The 24,459-nt window shown below is 41.8% G+C and overlaps 1 protein-coding gene across 1 annotated transcript in view; it reads right to left on the minus strand.

Annotated features, from left to right (window-relative positions):
• Positions 1-642: 642 nt before the first annotated feature.
• Positions 643-24,459, minus strand: part of uts2r2 (urotensin-2 receptor 2) — a 37,965-nt gene continuing 14,148 nt past the window's right edge. Inside the window, exons 8-9 of the mRNA XM_061029138.1 lie at positions 21,815-21,938; positions 643-1,388 (exon numbers count right to left, since the gene is read on the minus strand). Coding sequence (XP_060885121.1) covers positions 1,237-1,388; positions 21,815-21,938 — 276 coding nt within the window. The 3' untranslated portion in view covers positions 643-1,236. The remainder of the gene's footprint in view (positions 1,389-21,814; positions 21,939-24,459) is intronic.

A 24,459-nucleotide genomic window follows, 5' to 3' on the forward strand; every position in this document is an offset into this window, starting at 1 on the left:
CCTGTGTTCCTGCAGTCAGCCTCAAGTGGACACTCGACGAACTGCAGGATTTTGCACTTAACGCTTTTTGGCTTCATTTTTGCCGCTTTCCTTGAGTGACTTCCTGTTGATGTAGCCGTTAGCCTGTTATAATAACCTGAAAATTGCAGCATACGATAAACATGAATGGAACCTCTTGCAACAAAGAGAAACAAAAATGTGAGGAGTGAGGGTGGAACTGACTTACTACAAACTAATGAAGCTGATGAAAAAAAAACATGGAGATCAGCTTGTGAAAATCAGCTTTGATAACCTGTTGTAAGTTTGACTTTTTGTGGCATTTAAATAGCCATGTTGTGGATTCAAGTCTCGAGCTCCTAAACCTTTAAGCAGATCTGAGAATAGAGGCGCTGCTTTGCTCTGTAAGCAGTTGAGCAGAAAATAAGAAAGGCAAGCCTGTTGACTTCTTGAACAGATTCTGATTGTCGAGTCTCTTCGTTCAAGTCATCAATTTTCTGGCTTCTTGAGGACGTGCAGATGAGGCTGTAGTTGTAATCAACACAAACACTAATATTAATGATGTTTATTAATATCATTAGAAGTGAACTGCTCTCGTTATTCATAACAAATGGTAATGATAGAAATGAGGAAAAAGAGACATGGTTCATGTTTTGTCAGTTTTTTTATTTCAAATCATTCTCATCAACCCACTAAATGTTAACCAACTAGAAAGAGATATCTCCACTCGACAAGGGGAGGGTTCTTCTTAGAAGAAAACACCTCCTGGGTCAGGGGTGTGGGGGCAAACCTGAGTGGGGAATTGTGTGATGGTGAGTGATTCACCACATCGTATCTCTCTTCTTCGAGGATTGGCAGCTCTTCTGACCCAGAGATAAACAGTAAGCACATGATCCCACTTTAGCTTCTTTGATATCGAGTCAGTTGAGAGGCAATTTCTGCATGAGCTGGCCCCCCCCAAAAGATCAAGAGACACAAGTTGTGGAAACGTGTTGAGGAATCAAAAACATGCCATTGCGATTATGATTGTGAAGAAGAAAAAAAAAACACTGCTGTAAAAGAAAAAAAAGGAGAATAATACAAGGGTCTGTTACAATGAAAAACTTTTTACCGTGCAGCTGCAGTAAAACAATGTAACAAGTAAAAGCTCCATATAAAAAAATCCTGTTTCTTCCTCTCTCCCCTCTGCCTCCCCCGTCTTTTTGCTGCAGGGCTCATCTGAGGCCACGAGCATGTTCGTCACCCCTGGGTGTCTGAGGGCAGAGCCGGGTCAGCGATGGCGTATGCTGGGTCGCAGGTGAAGGACACGGTGATGGCGAAGCGCGTGCCCCATGTCACCCTTTCGACGCGGTGGAGATTCTCTGTTCCGGAAGAGAAGAAAGAGACTCTGCCTGGGCAGGGATGGAAAGAGAGAGGAGACGGGGGGAGAGAGAGCGAGAGAGAGAGAAATGGTATCAAATAATAGTTTAACAGAATGGGAAAACTTTAATTTTTTTATTTAGATGAAGATTTTATGGTCGACATCACCCTCATGTTAAACATGTAAAGAACTGGTGTCTGTGCTTTGTTTACCCAGCTCGTTATAGGAAATTAAAATCACGGGACCAAAGTTCAGAAACACACCTACCAACATCACAGATTTAAATGAAAGACTGATGGAAGCCCACTGCATTCACCAAAGCAAGTCAGTCCCCCTTATTTGGTGAATACCAGATCATGACCTCATAAATCTGAGATCTTTTCACCGAATTATGAAAAGCTAATAATGATGAGATCCAGGGAAAAGGCCATCAGCTTTACTCCTCAGATATCTGACTAGCCGACTACACAGCAGACAGCATACACGCTGTAGTCGGCAGCAGAAATACAAGTCTGTTTAAATTATTATTACTAAAGTTTTATGTTGGCCCTCAATGCTGGTCAAATGATGTGCTCACACTGTGACCTAGCCGTAGAATGCCTGTAAGCTGGCTAATGTGACTTTACCCCATAGCTCTACAGGCTGGATGTAAACAAGCACAGTGAGCAGAAATCATCTTCTACGAGCAGAGTGTCTGGTTGTACTTCGATCTAGAAATTTGAGATAAACATTTGATATAAACTGGTATATTGACCAGAACAAAGTGTAACCACATTTAGCACAGGCGTGTGGACGTTAACCTTTAAGAAGAACCGAAGGCTGGCGGTGCTAACAACGCTAATGTTAGCCACTCTGCAAACTGTATTACTTTGTTCACACGCTGAGAGTTTTGAATAAATTGTGCTTGATTTGAACTGTTTCCTGAGAGTTTTCTTACGTTTGGACCAGTGGGTTAATCTGAGTTTGAATTTCCATTAAAGCCACCAGGACATCAGTCACTAGCAACATTCCTACACACAACCCAGCCAGCGTGCATTTCAAATGAATTCTTTTCTGACTTAACTGCTCCTGCAGGAAAAGTGAAACTTCCAGCACGTCAGACGGTGAATTCTCTCTAAACAATCTTAACTACCTGAGATGTCTTTGCAGTGTTGCTAATACTAATGTCATAGACTTTTTTTTATTACCATTAAAGGACCAGTATGTAACTCTGACACACAGTGTTAAAAATTGGTACTTCAGTCCATATTCAAAACAGAAGGAGCAGTCTCCCCCCGCACCTTACTCTACTTTCTGATGAGAAAGTTTGTATTTTCATCATGGCCTCAGGGGGATTGTTTTTCTCTGGTGTTCTGTCTAACTGAGTTAGCCCCTTATGCACACTACAGCCATAAACACTCCTGAAAATATCGAGATCATTTCAGGAGGACTGCTCCGGATATTCTGCTGACCTGGCTGTTCACATATGCACCTCACAGCTGAAGACTATTCTCCTGTTTCCTGAGGTAAGACGTGACATAAAAAGCAACAATGCGGATGTTGCAGATGAAGCAACTATACGATTCATTAATGAGCGTATTTGCCTTTATATCAATGCTACGTGTAGTTAAAGGCAACCACACTATCAATAAAAGAACAGAGAAGAACATCCTGACAAACAGAAAACATAATGCGGCTGATAATTGTGTGCACGGAGATCGTAGCGGTGGCATGCAGACAGTCTATTCACTAACTCCAGTCAACTCCTATTGGCTCGAGGTGAATTCTCCGGAGAATATCCTGCTGCGTTCTAACATCAGCACACTCGGACTTGCCGCGGAAAAAATACTAGTGGTCTGTCTGGAGAAACTCCGGGTGAAGTACGAGTTCAAACATACATCTCCTCCGGCAAATATCCGGAGTTTTTCAGGAGTTTTCTGCAAGTGTGAAAGCCTGGGGTGAGTCAGTTTAGTAAGGTGTAGCAGGTTTGGTAAGGAAAAGCATGTGTTGGTTAAAAAGACTAAACTACACCAGCAAGAAAACATATATATTCTTTAGGGTCCAAAGTGTTTAAAGCAGTTCTGTAAAAGTGTGCTGAAATAATTGTCTTCAGTGTACTTCAATGACTTCTTTTGAGGCTGAAAATGTGGTCAGACTAATTTTATAGACAATAATATTCTCATCTCAACCTTGGAAAATAAGCTTATTCCTGAAAGTGTTGAACTGAGCCTTCAGCAGAATATGCATGCATACTAAGCAGTACTGCTTGTGGTAGAGAGAGAGAGGTGTGATAAAGGGAGCAGACAGAACACCAAAAGACAAAGATGGAAGCCTGAACACCTACGATAGGACGTAACCACAAGGACATCGCTCAGCTTATTCAGGGAGTGTTTTTCTTTTTAACTGCTGAAATGTATTCTTTTGACTATTTTATTAAAACATTTCCTAAACTTTGTCTCCTTGGCTGACCCACAGTGTGAGTCTGAAGAGGGATACATTTTATTTATCATTGGCTGTGCTTCGCTGGGCCAGCTAATGAGCTAATCACTTCTACCAGAAAATCTGCTCCTTTGTAAACACAACCTGCTTTTTCTCAGAGAGACATTTGCATTAGGTTTTTCATCTCCTCTGCAGATGTTGCAACATTTAAGGGATTTATATTTAAAAGTTAAGTTGTTAAACTGTAAGTTTCTTTGCCTTTTGAACGGGATATCTCATTACAAGAACATTAATAAAAAATTGGAATCATTATGACCTGATGATTTATCTGCACTACTTTCCCTCCCAAGCATGATGCATGATGGCGTGTGTGTGTGTGTGTGTGTGTGTGTGTGTGTGTGTACAGACTCTGTGTGGGAGGGTTAATCCCCCCCCCGGCAGTGCTCAAGTTAAACATAGAAATTTGCACTGAAAATCTAAAGAATGGAAAGTAATGAGGAAGAGAAATGCACAGAAAACGAGTGTGAGCGGGTGGTGGTCCGCATGTTGTGTGTCACCGGAAAGGGGGGCACTTTCAGGTGCTTAAATTATACACACAGCTTTAGGTAAGAGCACAATGAAATAATCTTTGAGAATAATCCTTAGCACTTGTCAATATATATACGTTCCCAGTGTATACTGTGCAGGGCCAGCAGATTCTGTACAGGCAGCAGTAGAGATTAGTGCCAGCACAATAAAGGGATACTCACAGGGGAATTCAGCAGGGTTCACACTCTGCCAAGAATCGATTTCTTGTGCATTTATAGGACATTATTCAGAAAGGATACTTCAGTGTGTGTGCAAATCACGGTAATGTCAGGTGAGGTGAGGGTACATTAACAAATCAGCCTTTAACACATCCCTCCACTGGCGTTAATATAACATCCAGCGGAGCGGGGGTCGATGTTCACACATCCTTATCCCAACAACACCAGTATGTTCTCCAACTCCGTGCTTTAGGCACAGATATCTCCTTCTGGCTTCCAGCTCCCTCACGCCCACTACGCTCTGCCTCTGGAAAGTCTCTGATCCATCCTACACAACAGGGTCCTGAGTCTCTAACTAGACTCTTCTCCTCTGTCGCCCCCCGGTGGTGGAACAAACTTCCTAACTCCATTCAATCTGCAGAGTCCCTTTGCACCTTTAAAAAAAACAAAAAAACGAAAGACCCAGCTCTTTCATGAACACCTACACACTTAAAGAATTTGATGATGATGATATTTAGGATGGTTTTGATCCTGATTAGAACTCTGGAGAACAGCTGTTGATGTTGTTGATGACGATATATGAACTTGAATTGATCATTTATTTAAAAAGTGCAGTAAATTTAAAATTCTAGTATTGTGAAAATCCTAATTTATAATATAATTTTTCATATAAGTCTCTCAAATATTACATATAATAAAAGATACTGCCGGTGTTATCAATATCGTGCAAAGAATAGTTGGAAGCAAGTGGGAACAATCTGAGGGATCCTTTGGGAAAACGTATTTAATGCACAGTACAAATCATTAAGACGATGTTTACCTACTTAAAGACAAATGCAGAGACCAAAACACGCTGTCCCTGTAAATCAGAATGTCCTCAAAAAAAAGAGGGGTTTTTTTCCAACCAGGCAGCTGGCAGCAGTAATGACTCAGTTAGCTCCAAACTTTTCTGCAGTAATACATTTTACTTTGATAGCCCTTACAGAGCCTCTCAAAGTCAAAACCCCAATTCCCCATTTGGCCCTTTCCCTCATTTTGAAGTGCCCTCCAGTGGGTAGTGGTTCTTCAGAGCAGAGCTACAAGGGCGAGTGGAATGAATGAAAAAATAAAAATAGAACACCACTTGTGACATCATATTTTCTAAGCTTAACTTTCAGCCTCTTTAAAGTTTTTCATGTGTCTAATTGTATATCTTCAGACGTCACTGTTGCAATAATGTTGCTGTATATATTTTCACTTTTTAGCACCCTGTAAGAAACAGTGATACCAACAAGACTTCACAGACAGAACAGCTCAACTAAAGAGGATTGTCCATGTCTGAGATCTATGTTTGTTCAGTTACATCTGTCAAGACGAGGCACTAGAGAGGTGAACGCAGTTTATGAAGAGGAATAAAAAGAGCTACCAAGATTTGAACAGCCTTTAAAGGAAGAGGTTTTTTTATGGATTTAGAATGAACAAAGTTTAAGCACTGCTTAGCGTTTATATTTTCCTCGTAGGCACAGCGTGTTAATTATGCAACCAGGAAGCTCTCAGTCAAAACATTAAGAGAAGATCATGTCGAGGCTGGCGAGGAATCATGGGAGCGATTCTCGCCGCTGCTCCCCTCCTCCAACCCCAATGAACAACGAACTCAGAGTTGAAGCAGCCAAGACGAAGGGGGGAAACAGACCCGAGGAAGAGAATATGTTTAATATTGCGTATCCCAGTATAATCTAAATGCTGTTTTAATCCCAGCAGCATATACAGCAACAGTACGGCAGCTTTCAGTAGATGTTTCTGCTTTTTTTTTTTTTTTTTTTTTTAAGTTTTCTTTGATGTAACATCAGGTATTTCCATGGCAACATGTCGTGTCTATCATGTCGGCCGCCACAACAAGATAAGAAACTTTTTTTTTTCTTTTCAGAGACCAAAATGCTGAATGGAAACCATTTAAGTGGAACAGATGCGAGACGGGAAGTGGCTGAGTGATTATGTATGTCTGACTTCAGCTCTCTAAAGACATCTTACAGTAAATGATTCTGAGTTCATGGAGAGGTGAACAGCTGAATGTCAGGTTACATTTATTCTGTCACAAAAATCCAGCAAGACAAAATTCTAGTCAACCTAAAGTACAGCAATATTGTTGAAGAAGGTGGAGAAGATAATTTTGTCATCACAGACTTGATAAACCCAGGCCGAAAATCAAAGTTTACATTTATACACATATATAAATTAACTTATTTTTACAACATTTTAGGTAATAATCAACATATTCAAACATAGATGGATTTGGGCATCTTTCTTGTTCACATATAACTCCAAATAGAACACAATGAAATCCTATTTGGGGGCGCTGTTTGCCGATTGGTTAGTGCGCGCGCCCCATGAACAGAGGCTGCACATGTAATCCTCGAAGCGGGCCGCCCAGGGTTCAAATCCGACCTGTGGCTCCGTTTCCTGCATGTCATTCCTCACTCTCTCTGTTCCTGATTTCTGAATCTATGGTCTAATGGTCTCTCTTATATAGGCACAAAAAGCCCCGAAGTAAATCTAATTTTTATTTTTAAATAAATAATATTTGAAAGCATGCAGTCTCTCTCTCTGTCTCTCGCCCTTCTTGTTATGCAGTTTCTGTGTGAGCTATTTATGAGTTACACCAGTGTTTTCTTTATTTCTTGTCTTTAAATGTGTCTGAATAATCCCATAAGGGACGCGCTGAGTTGAGGCCAGACGTTAATAAAGATGAATTCATCCCCAGGCCTAAGACAGTAGCTAGAATTTTTGCATTTTGATTTGAATTCCTGTCTTTCTGCCTTCTTCAAACCACTACTGTGTCTTTATAAACGCCACGTCACACTCTCTCCTTGAAGGAGTCTCTTTGCTGAATGTCACTGTTTGAAGCTAAGAAACTAACTTTATTTATGTTCATGTCCAATTGTAAGGTAAGAGTGTTAACTTTCAGAGGATCTTTAATACAAAAGGTAAGCTGTGCAAAACAAACATAAACCACATGCATCCAACTGTGGAATCTGCCCAATAATACCTAAGTCACGCCAGTGTATATATCGGAAAGATGCAGGTGTCTTCTGAAAGTGAAGAATCATACTGAGGCCGTATATAAATACTATCATTGTGAGCACACAGAGGTGGAAACATACTCTTCTATTCTCCTGAGTCATAGGGACATATTTGTTTTTAGGAAACAATCTGTTTTAATAAACTCTGTTCAGGCAGAGTTTCTGCTCCCTGCTGGTTTAAGCAGAATCTATCAGCCCCTGACTCCCACCATATGTACGATTCCTGTCTTATTTTATCTCTGGTTTAAAAATAGCTCATATTCTGGAGAGCTCCTGGAATAAAAACAGATTCTGTTTGACTAAAGAACTTTAGGGGACTATTAGAGAATCCAGTTTCCAGACTTATGAACAGTTCACTTTTCATCTTCTAACTATTACGACCTGTAGCATCTCCACTTATTAACTCTTGGTTCTTACACACGGCCAGTTCCAGATGGGAAACTTAGGCCACGCAAAGTGTGTAAGGCACGGAGCCGGAATGGTCAGGTGAAGTTTTTCTTCACCCCTCTGCCCCTGTACATGCATGGCCCACCCTAGAAATCTGATTGGCCACATTAGGTGCCACCCCAAAAATCTGTGATAGGTTATTTGCCCCGTCAGAGGCGGAATTTATGTTCAAACCAACCAACTGTGTCTTATACACCTGTGAGACCAATATACCAGTATAAAAAGCTGACATGTGCGTCTTCTTTACCGCGGGTGCAGAAGCCACCATCAAGGCGCGCAACATGACTCGATTAAGAAAAATCCTCTCCATTCATTGTGTATTGAAAGCTGATCGCATGCTGGGGAAGACAGCGACACAGACCAATCTTTTCTCCCTCACGAGGTCATAATCGTGCATTTACAGAAAACAGTGGTGTATTTTTTTTCCGAAAATAAACCTTGTGGGGTTCTTTTGTTTGAAAGAGTCCTATATTAGGATAGTTTAATTAAGTTAAGGAGTGACCAGCGGAGTCGGGCAGCGCGACTCGCAAGCTAGGAGTCTGTGCCTCACAACTTTCCCTGCAGGCTGAGAGCACAACTACCGTACTGTAGCTAGTAGGAGTGCAAACTCCACAAAGAGAAAACAGACTAAAAGAGCGACACAGCTGCACAGAAACTGCACGTTGTAGACTTCGCTGAACTCAAGAGAAATGGTCATGCAGGAAGACAGTTTACTTTTTCTTTTCTTTTTTAAAGAGACCTCCAAAAACAGGGTGCGTCTTATACACCGGTGCAACTTATATTTCGGATTTTAGGGTAGGTCTATTTTTGAAAAGGCTGCGAGTATTTTTCTTCAAATATTAATGCAACATATTTTCTTTTTTTTGTAATTTAAATTGAATATAAAGACTTTTCAAATACATTTTATTTTTGTGTCATTAAACAATTATGGAATGTGTCCATTCTCTTGTGTGGACTAGCTATTAATGGTGAGGTTAGAAAAGGTTAATTATTGATATTTATTTTTGTGTGTTTGTGCGCACATCACACTTCAGTCCACCCCTGCATAAGTCAACACCCCAGTCAAAAAAGTCTGGACACGCCTCAGACTATTGGAGGTAGCCACAGAGGTGTAATGGGGGGGGGGGGGGGGGGGGGGGGGGGGGGCACGCTGGCGATGCGTAATGTTGGACATGGCAGGGCAGAATAGCGCTGTGTGTGTGAATGCCTGACCGTGTGTGTATGTGACGCTCCCATTGTGCATTCACACGCCGTACCTCTCGTGTTTCTGAAACGCTGTAATGCAATGGGACACCAATATTATGCCGTTACAACAGCCACACTTAACAAACTCCTGTATTCCCGTCTTTTAGCTTCTCATAGTTTAGGTGCCTTTGGTGCACTGCTGTCGTGCCTGATCAGCTTCTAGTGCTTCTAGTATATTCACAGAGTTAGATATTGGCAAAAAATATGAGTATAAGTGCAGTTGTGTTAACCTATTTCATTTTCACAATCGGCTTTTATTTTTAAGCAAAACATTGTCGCAAAGAAATATGTCATACTGGTAACTGTTTAAAGGATATTTGTTCTCCAGGAGTCTTTCTGGTCTCTTTATCCTACATCTACTGTTCTCAGCTGTGAACGCATCTGAGAAGGCATCTCATTGTCCTAAAGTGCCCAGAGAAGGCTGCATTTCCTCAAAATGTCCCTTAGATAAGCATTGCTTGAGGCTGAAGACTGCAAACTAGAAAATAAATTAATAAATTATAGTTGTTTAAAGATGAAAGCTTCTCCGACCTTTGCAGCCAAACTCTTCATCTCATTTAATTAGATGCCTCTAGAATAAAACACCTGAATCCTCTAGGAGTACTGTTGGTAGAGAAGGAGCCAGGTCTGACAAGAAAGAAGAATGCTCAAATTATAGAAGTCATATATATTCTGTTTTGGTTTGGCATTCCTGTATTTCATTTTTCATTGCATGTATGAAGGGCTGCAACCAACGTGGTTTTATTTCTTAATGACACGAGGGGCTGGAGTCAAACCCCGCTGACTTCTGGGGAAGGGTTCACTACAAAGATCTGAGGCTTTGCTCGATGAATATCTAAAACAATGTTCAGTTCTTGGCCCGGAGAAAAACTGTACAGTTTGTGATCCATACTGCATGGACCTGAGAGGTGATGCGGTAATTTTACATTCCACGAGGTAATACAAGATGTAATAGCCAGTTCTAGAAATGTGATGGAAATGCAACATAATGAATATCAATCACTGCCAGCAGGGATGTCAAAGTCGTTATTACCGTGAACGGTGGTGTTAACAGTGTGCTCTCATTGTATATTATAATGTTGTTTTGTTTCCTGTTTGTTTTCTTTATTGATTGCACTGATTGAACTGGCACGCGACAAGTAATGTGGGTGTGTACATTTACTTTTGATTGGTTGTTTAATAAAATCACCTTGAGTGAGCACAGCTGCTACTGCTATGTTTTTGCAATCAGTCACGTCGTTGCGTCTACTCTGTGAACAGGTTATGGGCCCAGCTAAGTAAAGTCAAGAAGTCAAGAGTTTTTTGTTTGTTTGTTTGTTTTGTAACGTACTGAAGTAACGTCATGAGTGCGCCTAGAAGAACAGAACCTGGCGGTCGCTGGTCGAGGCTTTTATTTGACGCGGATGAAAAGAATTATGAACTTTGGGAGGTGAAGTTTTTGGGACACCTCCGGCTGCAAGGCCTGAAAAAGATTATTACCACGGAGCCCGAGGGTGTGGAGACACCAGAAGAAGCGGCCTCAAATGCTGAGGCCTATGCAGAATTGATCCAGTTCTTGGACGATAAAAGTTTGTCGCTTGTAATGCGAGAAGCAGCTGACGATGGGCGCGCAGCGCTAAAGATTTTGAGAGACTATTATGCAGGTAAAGGAAAGCCGAGAATAATAAGTCTTTATACTGAGCTGACCTCGCTTCAAAAATCAAGCAGCGAGAATGTGACTGAATATGTTATCCGTGCAGAAACTGCTATCACAGCATTACGGAGTTCTGGAGAGACTTTGAATGACGGGCTGTTGGTGGCTATGGTTCTAAAGGGGCTTCCTGAAACTTTCAAACAGTTTGCCATCCATATTACGCAATCGGATGACCGGATAACGTTTGCAGAATTCAAAACAAAGCTTCAAAGCTACGAGAACATTGAAAAGATGCGTGCTCCAGCAGCAGAGGACAATGTAATGGCTGTGCGTACAAGACAGAGGCCTACGAGACCCGCAAGTGCAGGCTCAACTGAACGGGGAGCTGAACGGGCTGCAGCGGACGTGGTGTGCTACAGGTGCGGACAGAAGGGACACATTGCTCGCGCTTGTCAGCGCAAACTGTGGTGCAGCCAATGCAAGAGCAACACTCATCGCGATGTAAACTGCAAGAGGAGACGACGCCAGGACGCAACATGGAGAGCCACCGGCACCAATGAAGGGACCGACGAATACGTATTCCTGGTGACCGATGGGGCGGCAGGATTCCAGCCAAGCAGCCAGGGTGTCGACGCGAGGGGCCTGATGGTTGACTGCGGGGCCACCTCGCATATTGTCACCGACATCTCCAGGTTCAAGAGGTTCGATGACGAGTTCCAGGCCGGGACTCATTGCATGGAGCTGGCTGACGGCACAAGGTGCAGGGGAGTAGCAGAGCGCAGAGGTGATGCTGAGATCTGCTTGGTGGACAGTCGCGGACGTCACCTCAGAACAACGCTGAGACGGGCGCTTTACATTCCCTCTTACCCACAGGATGTATTCTCGGTGCAAGCAGCGGCTTCCAGCGGGGCATGCGTGACATTCAAGAAAGGCGAGGACATTCTGGTGCACAATGACGGTACAAAATTTCCCATTCACGTACATGATAGACTATATTACTTGCATACAGTACCTAATGGATGTGATGACAGATTGAATGGCTGTTATGATTTAAAGCAATGGCATGAGATATTAGGGCACTGTAATTTTGATGATGTGCAGAGGTTAGAAGGGGTTGTTGATGGCATGAAAATTAAAGGTCCAGTAAACAAACATCAAACTTGTGAAGTGTGCATCCAAGGCAAGTTTACGCAAAGCCGAAACCGAAAGCCTGATGTGCGGGCCAAAATACCTCTAGAGCTAGTTCACACAGATTTGGCCGGTCCAATTCACCCAGAGTCCAGAGAGGGATACAAATATGTTTTGTCATTCACTGATGATTTTTCCAGTGCCGTGTTTGTATATTGTCTTAAGCGTAAAAGTGATACACTACAAGCAACAGAGAGGTTTCTTGCCGATACGGCGCCATATGGTAAAATTCAACGTCTTCGATCTGACAATGGCACTGAGTTTACTTCAAATCCTTACAAAACTTTGTTGGTTACGCATGGTATTAGACACGAGACCTCTGCGCCATATTCTCCCCACCAAAATGGTACAGCAGAGAGAAATTGGCGTACACTTTTTGACATGGCACGGTGCATGATAATAGAGAGTGAGTTGCCAAAAGGTTTATGGCCTTATGCGGTGCAGACAGCAGCCATAACCAGGAACAGGTGTTTTAATACGCGCACCAAACAGACTCCAGTTCAGATGTTAACGGGGAGACGGCCCAACCTATCCAGGATGCAAAAGTTTGGTTCAGAGTGTTTTGCTTATAAACAAGATAAAAGAAAGCTGGATTCAAGATGTGAAAGGGGTGTTTTTATCGGTTATGATAAAAGCAGTCCAGCTTACATGGTTTATTTTCCTGACAGCAGGAAAGTGCAAAAGCACAGATTAGTCAAGTTTCTTCCTAAGACCAGTGTTGAGCAACAGACTCAAACTAGCATTGTTGAGGATGGTGATGATGTTCTTGAGCAGAAGGTCAATAGGCCTATAACTAGGCAGGATGTAAATGCAAGTCCAGCAAGTGACCAGGTTTCAGTTAAAGAGGAGGAACTGAGAAGTAGTCCTCAGACCCAAACAGTTGAATCTATGCCTGAGCCTACAAGGTACCCTTCTAGAGTAAGGAAGAGGCCAGACTATTTCCACAACTGTGTTTCTCAACAGGCATCTGATGAAGAAACTGATCAGGTTCAGATTAACATAGATTACTGTTATAGAGTGACATGTAATATACCTGTAACTTTCACAGAAGCTGTAACCTCAGACAGATCAAAAGAGTGGGTCACTGCTATGGATGAGGAGATGCAGTCACTTAAAGAAAATCACACATTTACCCTAACTAGCTTGCCTGAAAGCAGTGGGGGGTAGGTGGGTTTACGCGATCAAGAACAACATGGATGGATCTGAAAAGTGCAAAGCACGTTACGTGGCTAAAGGATACAGTCAGAAGAGAGGTGTAGATTATGAAGAGACCTTTTCCCCTACAGCTAATCTGACAAGTATCCGAGTGATAATACAAAAAGCAGCACGAGAAAATCTGATTCTGCACCAAATGGATGTAAAAACTGCCTATCTAAATGCACCAATAGATCATGAAATTTACATTGAACAGCCAGAGGGCTACGAAATAAAATCTGGCACAAATGAAAAATTGTTTTGTAAATTGGAAAGATCATTGTATGTGTTGAAACAATCTGGCAGAAATTGGAACAAGGTACTACATGAGTACTTGACCAAAAACAATTTTGAGCAGAATCAAGCTGACCACTGTGTTTATTCATGGGAAACACCCAATGAAAAAGTTATCATTGTGATATGGGTTGATGATTTATTGATTGCAGCAAGTGATGAGAATGTTCTCAGACATGTGAAGAACATGCTTACGGAAAGATTCAAAATGATGGACTTGGGCAAACTAAGGTATTTCCTAGGTGTTGATTTCAACCAGAGTGACAACTGTGTGAGAATGTCCCAAGCAAGATATGTGTCAAAAGTATTACAAAGGTTTAACATGCAGGATTGCAAACCGAGATTGACTCCTTGTGAACAAAAACTTGACTATACAAATGATGCTGAAAAGTTGATTGATGTTAAACTATATAGAGAGGCAGTGGGAAGCCTCATATATCTGACAATCTGTACTAGACCTGATATAGGTTTTGTGGTGAGCAAACTGTCACAATATGTTACAGAGCCAACTGTTGAGCAATGGGCCACAGTTAAACATGTACTGAGGTATCTTAAAGGTACAATTGACAAAGAGCTGTGTTACAGAAAAAGTGATGAGGCACTGGGAATCAGAGCATACAGTGATGCAGACTGGGCGGCTAGTAATGACAGACGTAGTACAACTGGCTATTGTGTAAGTCTAACTGAATGTGGTGCTTTGATTTCATGGAAGACAAAGAAACAGCCAACTGTCGCACTGTCCACCTGTGAGGCAGAGTACATAGCCCTAGCTACAACCATACAGGAGTGTCTCTATCTTAAACAGCTGTTGGAAAATCTTGATAAATGTCAGTACTCACCACCTAAGGTACATGAAGATAACCAAGGTACAATAGCCTTAGCAAAAAATCCTGTGAGCAGACAAAGATGCAAACATGTGGACATCAAGTACCATTTTATTAGGTCTTCTATAAATAATGGCACAGTTACATTGGTGTATTGTCCCACTAATGAGATGGTAGCAGATTTGTTGACAAAGCCTGCAACCAAGTGCAAGTTGATGAAGTTTGATGCATTTATTTTTGGAAAATGATTTGACACTCTATGTCAACAAGGTGAGAGCAAGTGGGGGTGTTAACAGTGTGCTCTCATTGTATATTATATGTTGTTTTGTTTCCTGTTTGTTTTCTTTATTGATTGCACTGATTGAACTGGCACGCGACAAGTAATGTGGGTGTGTACATTTACTTTTGATTGGTTGTTTAATAAAATCACCTTGAGTGAGCACAGCTGCTACTGCTGTGTTTTTGCAATCAGTCACGTCGTTGCGTCTACTCTGTGAACAGGTGGAATGAGTTGAACATGAAAGTTAACCGTAATGAGACCACAGCATGTCATCTACAATGAAGGGGAGACCACACATTAAGCACACACTGTGCTGGGTGTCACATTTAGCTGAAGGTAAGGAGAGATATAATGAAGGAAGTTGATTAAAAAAAAACATGCCGGGGAATGTAAAACACTGACTGACCTCTTGTCAGAGGAATGTACTGAAACACAATGTCTGCTCAAGAAGCACATAAACAAATATTAACTCAGTGTAAAACTAATTCTATTTAATCATTGTTTGCCTATGAGATAGAATTTTCTTTAAAATATTTGTGATTGTTGAGTATCTACTTTTTATCAGATCATGCTTTTACTGTTGTCCCTTTTTTCAATAACAGCCACACATCGATGATTATCACTTATAAGCTTTCTCACGTGAAGAAAAGTACTGAAAAACCTCCTGATATTTCCAGGAGGAGCTGTATGTGTGAACACAAACAGCAAATTATTTCATTCTGACTTCACTGGAGTTTCTCCTGTCAGACCCCTAGTATTTTTTCCGCAGCAAGTTCGAGTGAGCTGATGTGAGAACACAGCAGGATATTCTCCGGAGAATTAACCTTGAGCCAATGGGAAGGGGGAGTGACGTTTATAACCTGTGACTGCTGCACGGTGCATAAAGTGTCTGCACACAACCGCTATGATCTCCGCGCACGTAATCAAACATCTGCATTACGTTTTCTGTTCGCCGGTATGTTCTTCTCCGATCTTCTGTTGATAGTGTGGTTCCATTGATCTACAGGTAGCATTGATATAAAAGGCAAATATTCTCATTATAGCAGATTTGTCCACTACTTCCACCTCACTTTTTTTTTACATCACGTCATACCTTAGAGACCTCACAGTAACAAGGCTTGCAGAGCACTTCAACACACTGTCCCAGTAAATATAGTGATTAGATAATGAATTAGTGTGGTATGAATAACACAGGCACTATCCTGTCTCACTGGAGTTTTAAATGAGAGTTGAAGAAACATGATGCGGGTTGGCATTGAATCACAAAGAAACTTCCATGAAACAAAAAACTGAAATATACTCTGATGACTTTGATTTATTTGTCATTCAGGCTGGAGGCCTGGAGCTGCTCTTTAAAACCTTTAAGAGGTGTTATAACACTGATATAACTTTTTTTCTCTCCAGCTGATGTCCACTGCATCATGCATCTTATCAGGTTTCATGAAGACATTCACTAACAGCACACACAGCTGCCAGATTAATATTATTGGTTATTGTGTTTTCCTTCATTTTCACATTTATATTATGAACTGATATATATATATATATATATATATATATAGATGTTGATACATGATTTAAATGTAGTCAACTTTGACACGGGTACAGTGTGAGATGACATTCAAACGAGACATGTGTATGCCTGAACAAACAGAAATCGGTGATCCTATAACATCCAGAACAACTGAGCTTACAGTGTAACATGGCTTTGTTTTAGGCCATTGTCAACAAATAACAGACCCACAATTTAAGTAAGGCTGCAAAATTGAGAGGTAGTTAATCAACAATAATTTTGATACTGGTTAATTGCTTCCATCCATCCATTATCTATACCGCGTTTCCCGTTCGGTGTCACAGGGGGCCCAGCTGTCATTGGGCGAATGGCGGGGTACACCTTGGACTGTTCTGCTGCTGCACAGGGCTGACATACAGGGGCAGACAACCAGCCACGATCTCATGTTCATACCGACAGGCAATGCAGTCACCTAACGAGCGCGTCTTTGGACTGTGGGAGGAAGCCCGAGGACCCGGAGAGAACCCACGCATGGACTGGGAGAACATGCCAACGCCACAAAGAGAAGCCCTGTCTGACAGGGATTCGAACCAGAAACCTCTTTGCTGTGATGTTACAGCGCTAACCACTGGTAACTGCTTGCTCTGGTTATTTTTATGTCTACAAGAAAATATTGTAAAATAGTGATTGCTTGCTATTCATGTGTGTAGGTATCTAAATTGATATCATCTGGTTTGGTGGGACAGGAACCCTCATGCACATGCAGAGGCCCCAAAAAACACTTTATTTTTAAGAACAAATGGGGCAATGATGTCATCACAGGTTATCTCAGCCTGAGTCAAGAGACTGATTTCCTTATAAAGTGGTGGAATCAGCCCCGTGATGCACAAAGAATTAGGCCAGATATTTTCATTGTATTTAGTTTCTGGATCTTTGCTGAAGCGCAGCCGCCAAAGTCAGGCTATCGGTTTAGAGGCAGCAGTCCAACTGAGGTTATCTAATTCCCCTGTGGATTTCTGAGCTGGCAGGTTAACCTGTGGCTGGCAAACGTGCCTTTTTCACTCTGACCTTCCATCGCTGTGTGGGTATCTCTCTCCCCAGCCGAAAACCTTATCTCTTTATCACTTATCTGCTCTTCACCTACCTCCAAGGCATTTTCTGTCTGTGCCCAGCCTCTGCACTGTCTCTCCCCTCGCCATGGAGAGGACGCTTTCACAGTCAGCAAATCCATCTTTACTAATCCTCCACTCTTGTCCTGCCGCCTTGCTCGCAACTTACTTCAACAACACTTCCACGGACGTCTCCATGGAGCTTTCTGTCATTACAATCTTGACTTCTGCTCCCTTTGCAGCAAAGTCCTGATTGTCTCCCTGGTGCTGTGATTACACCTTGTTTATCACTGTCGCCTTACAGAGCCATTATTATCTCAGCATAATAATCATCCAGCCAGATATCATGATCAGAATCTCAACAATTCAAAACCTTTCAGTAAACTGCCCAGCATGCGGCCCGCAGAGATTCACAAAGAGGTGAGGTGTCTTTAGCAGAGACAAATAGATGATGTGGGCTACTCATGCATAATGCATAGTACATCGGTCTCCTCCTACTTAATGCAGCCCTCTGAATAAAAATCACAGTGACAGGTGTAATCAAAGTGGTTATCCTCCCTATGTGGCTTTGACAGGTCCGTCATATTAAGGCATTCCAGCATGTGACATCTCCTTTGAGAATTAGAAATCTATCAAGCAGGACGGAGGGAGTAGTTGTCCCACTTTTGTCTTAACACATCTCTTCCTCCGTCTCTTGGTCTTCACTGAGCGAGTTTCACTAGGTTTAATATCACACTGTCACAATTCCCTCTGTTTGTCTGAAGATGATTCTCACTTCCTCGATGAATGACATCTATGCTATTCACAAAAACCTGTCACTGGAGACAGGGTGGAAGGCAAGCCGCATTCACTACTTATTACCATATGACCCTCAGTCACTCCCTGTCCCTTCACAGGACACCGTCAGCAGCACACAATGCTCCACTGCAGCTCACTGACTGGGAAAGAGGCTTGTGTCTGACTGGTGCATTGGGGATTTCAGTGAAGCAGAGATTAGATGGATGACAAGAGGGGGGGGGGGGGGAAGTGAATGATTGTAGGCGAGGCACGAAAAGGAGGAGAGCTACTCTTTTGGAATTGCTGTTGATTAAAAGTGGCACATGAGTTCAATTACATGGCGGAAAATGATGGACAACATGTGAGATAGAGGGAAGGCGGGAAGTGTGTCGGGAGAAGGAGTGAAATAAGGGCCAAGGTGAACAGAGATGGTAGGGGATGGCTCGCTGTCAAATATGATAGAGTAGAATGAAAGCTGTCAAGTGGAGCTAAAGGCTCGAGATATTTTCCATATGGTTCGGATTATTTGAGCTTCACTCCTACAGGTGCTACTCCATAATCAAGTTCATACTATTAAAAAAAAGCAAGGAATAAAGACAAGATGAATGAACATCATATTGCATATTGATTATTATGGCCTGACTTTATGTGTTTTTTTGGTCCGATATTGATATTAGGGAGAGAAACAAAACTGATACTGATATATTGGCCGATATCTTTCTTGTAGAGATGGATAGATACGCATACATTTATTGTGGTCATCTATCATAGGCAATTATCATACACATGTGGAAAAGATATACAGTGTAACACAGACAAGATGGTCACTCAACTGGAAAGTAACTGAGCATGTACATGCATCACGGCTCGACCCTCTGGAGAGTGATAATGCTGGTTGTAATCCATATAGCGCCCTCTGCTGGTGACAGATATGCTAGTGTAATACAATGTTACTTAAAAAAATGCTATTTGTCTGGTGAGTACTTTTATTAAAATCGACGCATATCTGCAATTAAATTAGCAGAGCCCGATCGATATGGGATTTGTGGGTCCGATATCATTGTCAATATTAGGGAGAGAAAAAAATCGTATATCGATATATTGGCCGATATCGGGGATCGAACCCTCGACCTTCTGGTTGAGAGATGACAACTCTACCAACTGATGCACAGCTGCCACTAAAACTTATCCAACACAAATAGTCACTGGATACGCTAAAATCAGGCAATTGATCGATCGGACTCTATTGATTTTATTGTATTGCATGAAAATGAATACAATACCTGTAAGAAAAATAGAGGACATGTCCAACACAGGACAGGACAACAACCCATTCCAGTAAGGTAGCATGACTAAGGAGCTTATAGAGTACACTGGAAAGAGGCAGGAGAGGAACTATGTCCCTAAAATACTCTGAATCAGAATGCCTTTATTGTTAGGAAAGAAAATAAACGATGTGCTTCTCCTCCCAAAAGCAGCCTGTAAATAAATATCAACAGTCGTACAGCAGTAGCAGTTTAAGGTATTCAGTGGGAGTGTTAACCTGACTAAAAGACAACCAATCCTCAAGAGGACAAGGTGGACAGCTTCAATGACTTTGGCGTTCCAATGATGGACAGCTTAAACTCTGCGCTGTGTACTGACTCCGATGTGAGAAAGCCGTCACAAAGGCAGAGACACATGAGGGACTTCTGGGTGGCCCCTAGACTCAAAGAAACTAAACTTCTGCACTATAGAGAGTGTGTTGGTAGGGAACATAGCTGTCCACAACAGAAATCATCGAGTAAGGTGCTGCAAAGAGGAGTTTGTACGGCTCAACTTTTAACAGGCTCTGCTCTAAAGGATAAACATGCCACACACTGCAAGAATCATTAAGGGTCAAAACCACCCATATATGAGAGAGTGCTTTTGTCACTAATACCAGACACACGAGGTAGGCCCTGAGAGCTCGTCCTGTGATTCTCAATGATTCCGGTGGCGCTGTCCTGCTTGCGACCCGGACTCATGTGCTGGAAGCAGATGAAAGTTTGGCAGCTCTTTGACTCCAAGACAATAAAGTGTATTGCATCGTAAATTGCCCCCATCCGATCATCCAGATACAGCTATCACTATTCCTATTCTAACAAGAAGAAGTACTTTTCTTCTTTTATTTTGACAATTTGAATCAACGGCCCTCCAGCAAACTCTAAAGATTGGAGTTCTTCCCCCCCCCTACAGAGTTTAGGATTTTGATTTCTAGTCAATTTGTTTGGAATGTTTGGAATTGTGTTTTAATTGATCTCCTTTGTTTTTGTAATTGATTACAAGTGTTTGTTGATGTGGTGAAGGGAGCTGAAGCCTGAAGGCAAAGCTTTCGATTTACAAGTCGATCTTCGTTCCGACTCTCACCTGTGCTCATTAAATTTGGGTAGTGACTGAAAGGATAAGATCGCTGATACAAGCGACCCAAATGAGTTTCCTCCGGAGGGTGGCTGGGCTCAGCCTTAGAGATCGGGTGAGGAGCTCAGACATTCGAGGAGGAGCTCGGAGTAGAGACACTACTCTATCGCATTGAAAAGAGCCAGTTGAGGTGGTTTGGGCATCTGATTAGGATTCCTCTTGGTCGCCTCCCTTTGGAGGTTTTCCGGGCACGCCCAACTGGGAGGACACCCCAGGGTAGACCCAGAGCTCCCTGGAGGGATTATACTGTATATACACCGTCTGGCCTGAGAACGCCTCAGAATCCCCCAGGGGGAGCCGCCACCCGCCCTCGGATAAGCGGAAGAGAATGGATGGATGTTTGTTGTTGTTGTTGTTTTTAATATGCTTGTAATCTCAACAGCATTGGAAATGAGGCAAACCTCAATGTCCTTTCAAGAATAAATAAAGCTTTAAAATTGAATCGAATCACATATTGAAAGAAATAGTTGATAATTGTTTTTTGTCATATGCAACGTTGCAAAGGTGACTGTGTTTTTGGTTTAACCTTGTAACTAAACAAAACTTGCCTTGGGGTTTGTCCAAAAACTTAGGTGATTAAAGTCAAACAACAGAAGAAAAGTAGATACAATCGGTTAAAATACTCTGGATCTGTGAAACAAGTTGTAAGAACTCATCCTGGCACATTCCCTTAAAGTGGCCAGCTTGGAAACATCCTTGATTTTACACGCGCTCCCCAGGGAAGTGATCCAATTTTCTTGTTTTTAAATGCGCCACAATTGTCTCTGATATCCCATCACACCCCAGGAGACTGAATTATGTAATTATGTATGATGTCATTGCAGGCTTACTTGACTTTTCTTTATGCTGTGTACATACATTATTAACAGACACAGACCAGTTTCTTCATTCTGTATCAGGACATAGTTGTTGTTCACATTGGGGAACTTGAGCTAAGGTAAAGCATAATCCTTTAAACCTTTACTGTGCAGCAGTCTTTGCTGCTGATTACGTACTTACGTGGGATTATCTCCACTTTTCTACACTTTTTAGAGGGTTTAAAACACCTCCAGATTCTCTAATGCTGCTGGGTACAGCAATTATAAGCCAAATATCTTGCTCCACTAAAGAGAGGATTAATAAGCTTACATAGACAAAGCCAGGAGTCAGCAGGTGTTACCGCTGATAGTGATTCCTGACCTGCTGTAAGGCAGGATATATTGTAAATCCACACCGTCTTTGAAGCTAATGCCGCTAAAGCACTATGAAGCATTACTTAAGGAAGATTAGGTTTTTGATAGCTTGTAGTTACCTGCCCGTGGTTCCACTGTGCGGTTACCATTTTGGTCCATGAAGATAAACCTTCCTCCCGTGAAGTCAGAGCCGTAGTCAGACAGGTAGAGCAGGGACGTGTAGTCAAACGAGCCATAAGTCACCTGCGACAAAGCGAGAGAGGAGAGAGGCACCTGCATGAAAACGTGGATCTTTCCTGTCCTGTGATTTTTCTAAACACATAAAAGTTTACAATACCTGTCCTTCATGCAGTATCTCAGTCACGTGTGTGTGTGTGTGTGTGTGTGTGTGTATGCTGTCTCAGCTACTCCTGTTGGACTATTCATTCTTTTCCTCTCACATGGGATCACTTGTTGCTGACACTTCACCTCAACAACTCCCCTCACAAGACTTTAAGACCTGATTAATTGTAAGTGATGGGGGCATACTTGTAATTCACACTGGTGCAACTGTTTATGTAACCAAACGGATATTAGTCTCCAGGCGGGACTGCGATCCGGAGCGAAAATCCCTTCATGCAAAATGCACTGCGCTGTGGCAAGGCAACTTTATTTTTGTCACACATTTCAACAACAAGGCAATTCAAAGTGCTTCACACAAGACATCAAAAGCATCATGACAGAGGAAAGAAAAGAAAGATTAAAATAGAACATTTAAAAATCACTGAAATTATTCAATCTGAAAATATGTTCAAATAAAATAATTAATTGAAATAAATAAAGTAAAAATATAAAAAGAGTTCAAAGTTACAGTTCAGAGTTAAAGTTTAAAATCTTATTAAATCTGTTTAATGAAAGGCAGCTGTATACAGGTGTGTCTTCAACCTCGATTTAAAAAGAGCTGAGAGTTTCAGCAGACCTGCAGTTTTCTGGGAGTTTGTTCCAGATATAAGGAGCATAGAAACTGAACGCTGCTTCTCCATGTTTGGTTCTGACTCTGGGGACAGAGAGCAGACCTGTCCCAGACGACCTGAGCGGTCTGGATGGTTCATAGTTTATCAAAAGGTAACTCGTGTATTTTGGCCCGAAACCATTCAGCGCTTTATAAACCAGCAGCAGGATTTTAAAGTCTATTCTCTGACAGACTGGGAGCCAGTGTAAGGACCTCAGAACTGGACTGATGTGATCCATTTTCTTGGTCTTGGTGAGGACTCTAGCAGCAGCGTTCTGGATCAGCTGCAGTTGTCTGACTGATTTTTTAGGCAGACCTGTAAAGACACTGTTAGTGATGATTAACAGTAATCAAAACGACTGAAGATAAAAGCATGGACAAGTTTTTCCAGGTCCTGCTGATTCTTCATATATTCTGTGGGATGTTTATACTGCGCGAGTGACGACAGCACTAATAAGAGCTGTTCAGACCCATGAGAGGGGCCTGAGTTTGAAAAGTGTGTAGCTTTAATGCAACATCAAAGTGAGAGGAGACAAGGAACAAGAGAATCAGTCTTTTCAAAGAGTCAAACAGTATTTTACACTGAGAGTGCTCTCATTTGACATACCGTGAAAGAAGAAAACAAAGTGAAATGCTGAGTGTTTCGTGACTCTTTGGGTCAACCTGCTTTGAGAACAGTTCTTTCATTTCTATTTGCAAATGTTCAGACTGCATAACAACTTTACAACATTAATTTTTCCAGAAGATTGCCTCTCTCTGCATCAATGCCTGATTCACCAGCAACTGCCTTTTCACTGAAACCTCAGACTGATTCATTTGTTCTGGCCATATAAAACAGTAAACTGGGTTTTAATTTACAATATGAGACCGAAAATGAGAGTCATGCAAACAACTATGGAGAAGAAAGTGAGAAAAAAACGATGTATAGAGAAGCAACAGGTTCATTTCACCACATCATGTATCAGGAGCAACTTTATAATAATGTACTCCCAGCATTTATGAAGAGTGAAATGTTTGAATTGAAATTAGATTTTTATTCCAGTATACTATGTGCTATACTAGAGAAAATGGTAAATGACTTGAGCTTGTTTAGCACTTTCCTCGTCTTCTGACTACACAAAGAGCTTTTACACTCATGACAGAGGCTGCTATGTATTGAGACAATCAGAAGTAACTGATCCCATTCATACACATTTCATACGCCTCTGAAGAAGCTTAACCTGGGGTTAAGTGTCTTGCCCAAGGACACAATGGACATGTTGCTGTAGGAGCTGGGCATCAACCCCCCCCCCCCCCCCCAGCCGCTGTTAATGTGCGCCCCATATACAGAGGCTTAAGTCCTCAAGGCCAAGTTGTGGCTTCTTTCCCACATGTTGTTCCCCACTCTCTCTCTGGCTTCTGACTCTATCTCTGCCCTACCACTCAACATACAAATGTCTTCTGGTGAGAAAAATTGTGTGTAGGCTTTTTTTTTGTTGGGATTTTATCAACGAAAATAATTAAAATTAATGCTAATTTTTTACAGAAACAACTGCCTTGATGCATTTAAAAGCTTAAAAATAAGACACAAAGCATTCAGATATTGACGCAGCCTCTAATTCTTCTTGTATCTATCCATGCAGACAATTTCAGTTCTCATTATGTAGTGGCACTCCGTCTCCTTCTTCGTACCACTTGTTGGAGTCAACTCACAGTATTTGCAACGCGAGTGCAAAGACAGGACAACTTTCCTTCGTTACACCGGTTTACTGGAAAACCTTAGAAAAAATAGAA

The sequence above is a fragment of the Labrus mixtus genome, chromosome 21, assembly GCF_963584025.1.
Source record: "Labrus mixtus chromosome 21, fLabMix1.1, whole genome shotgun sequence".
Taxonomy (NCBI): Eukaryota; Metazoa; Chordata; class Actinopteri; order Labriformes; family Labridae; genus Labrus; species Labrus mixtus.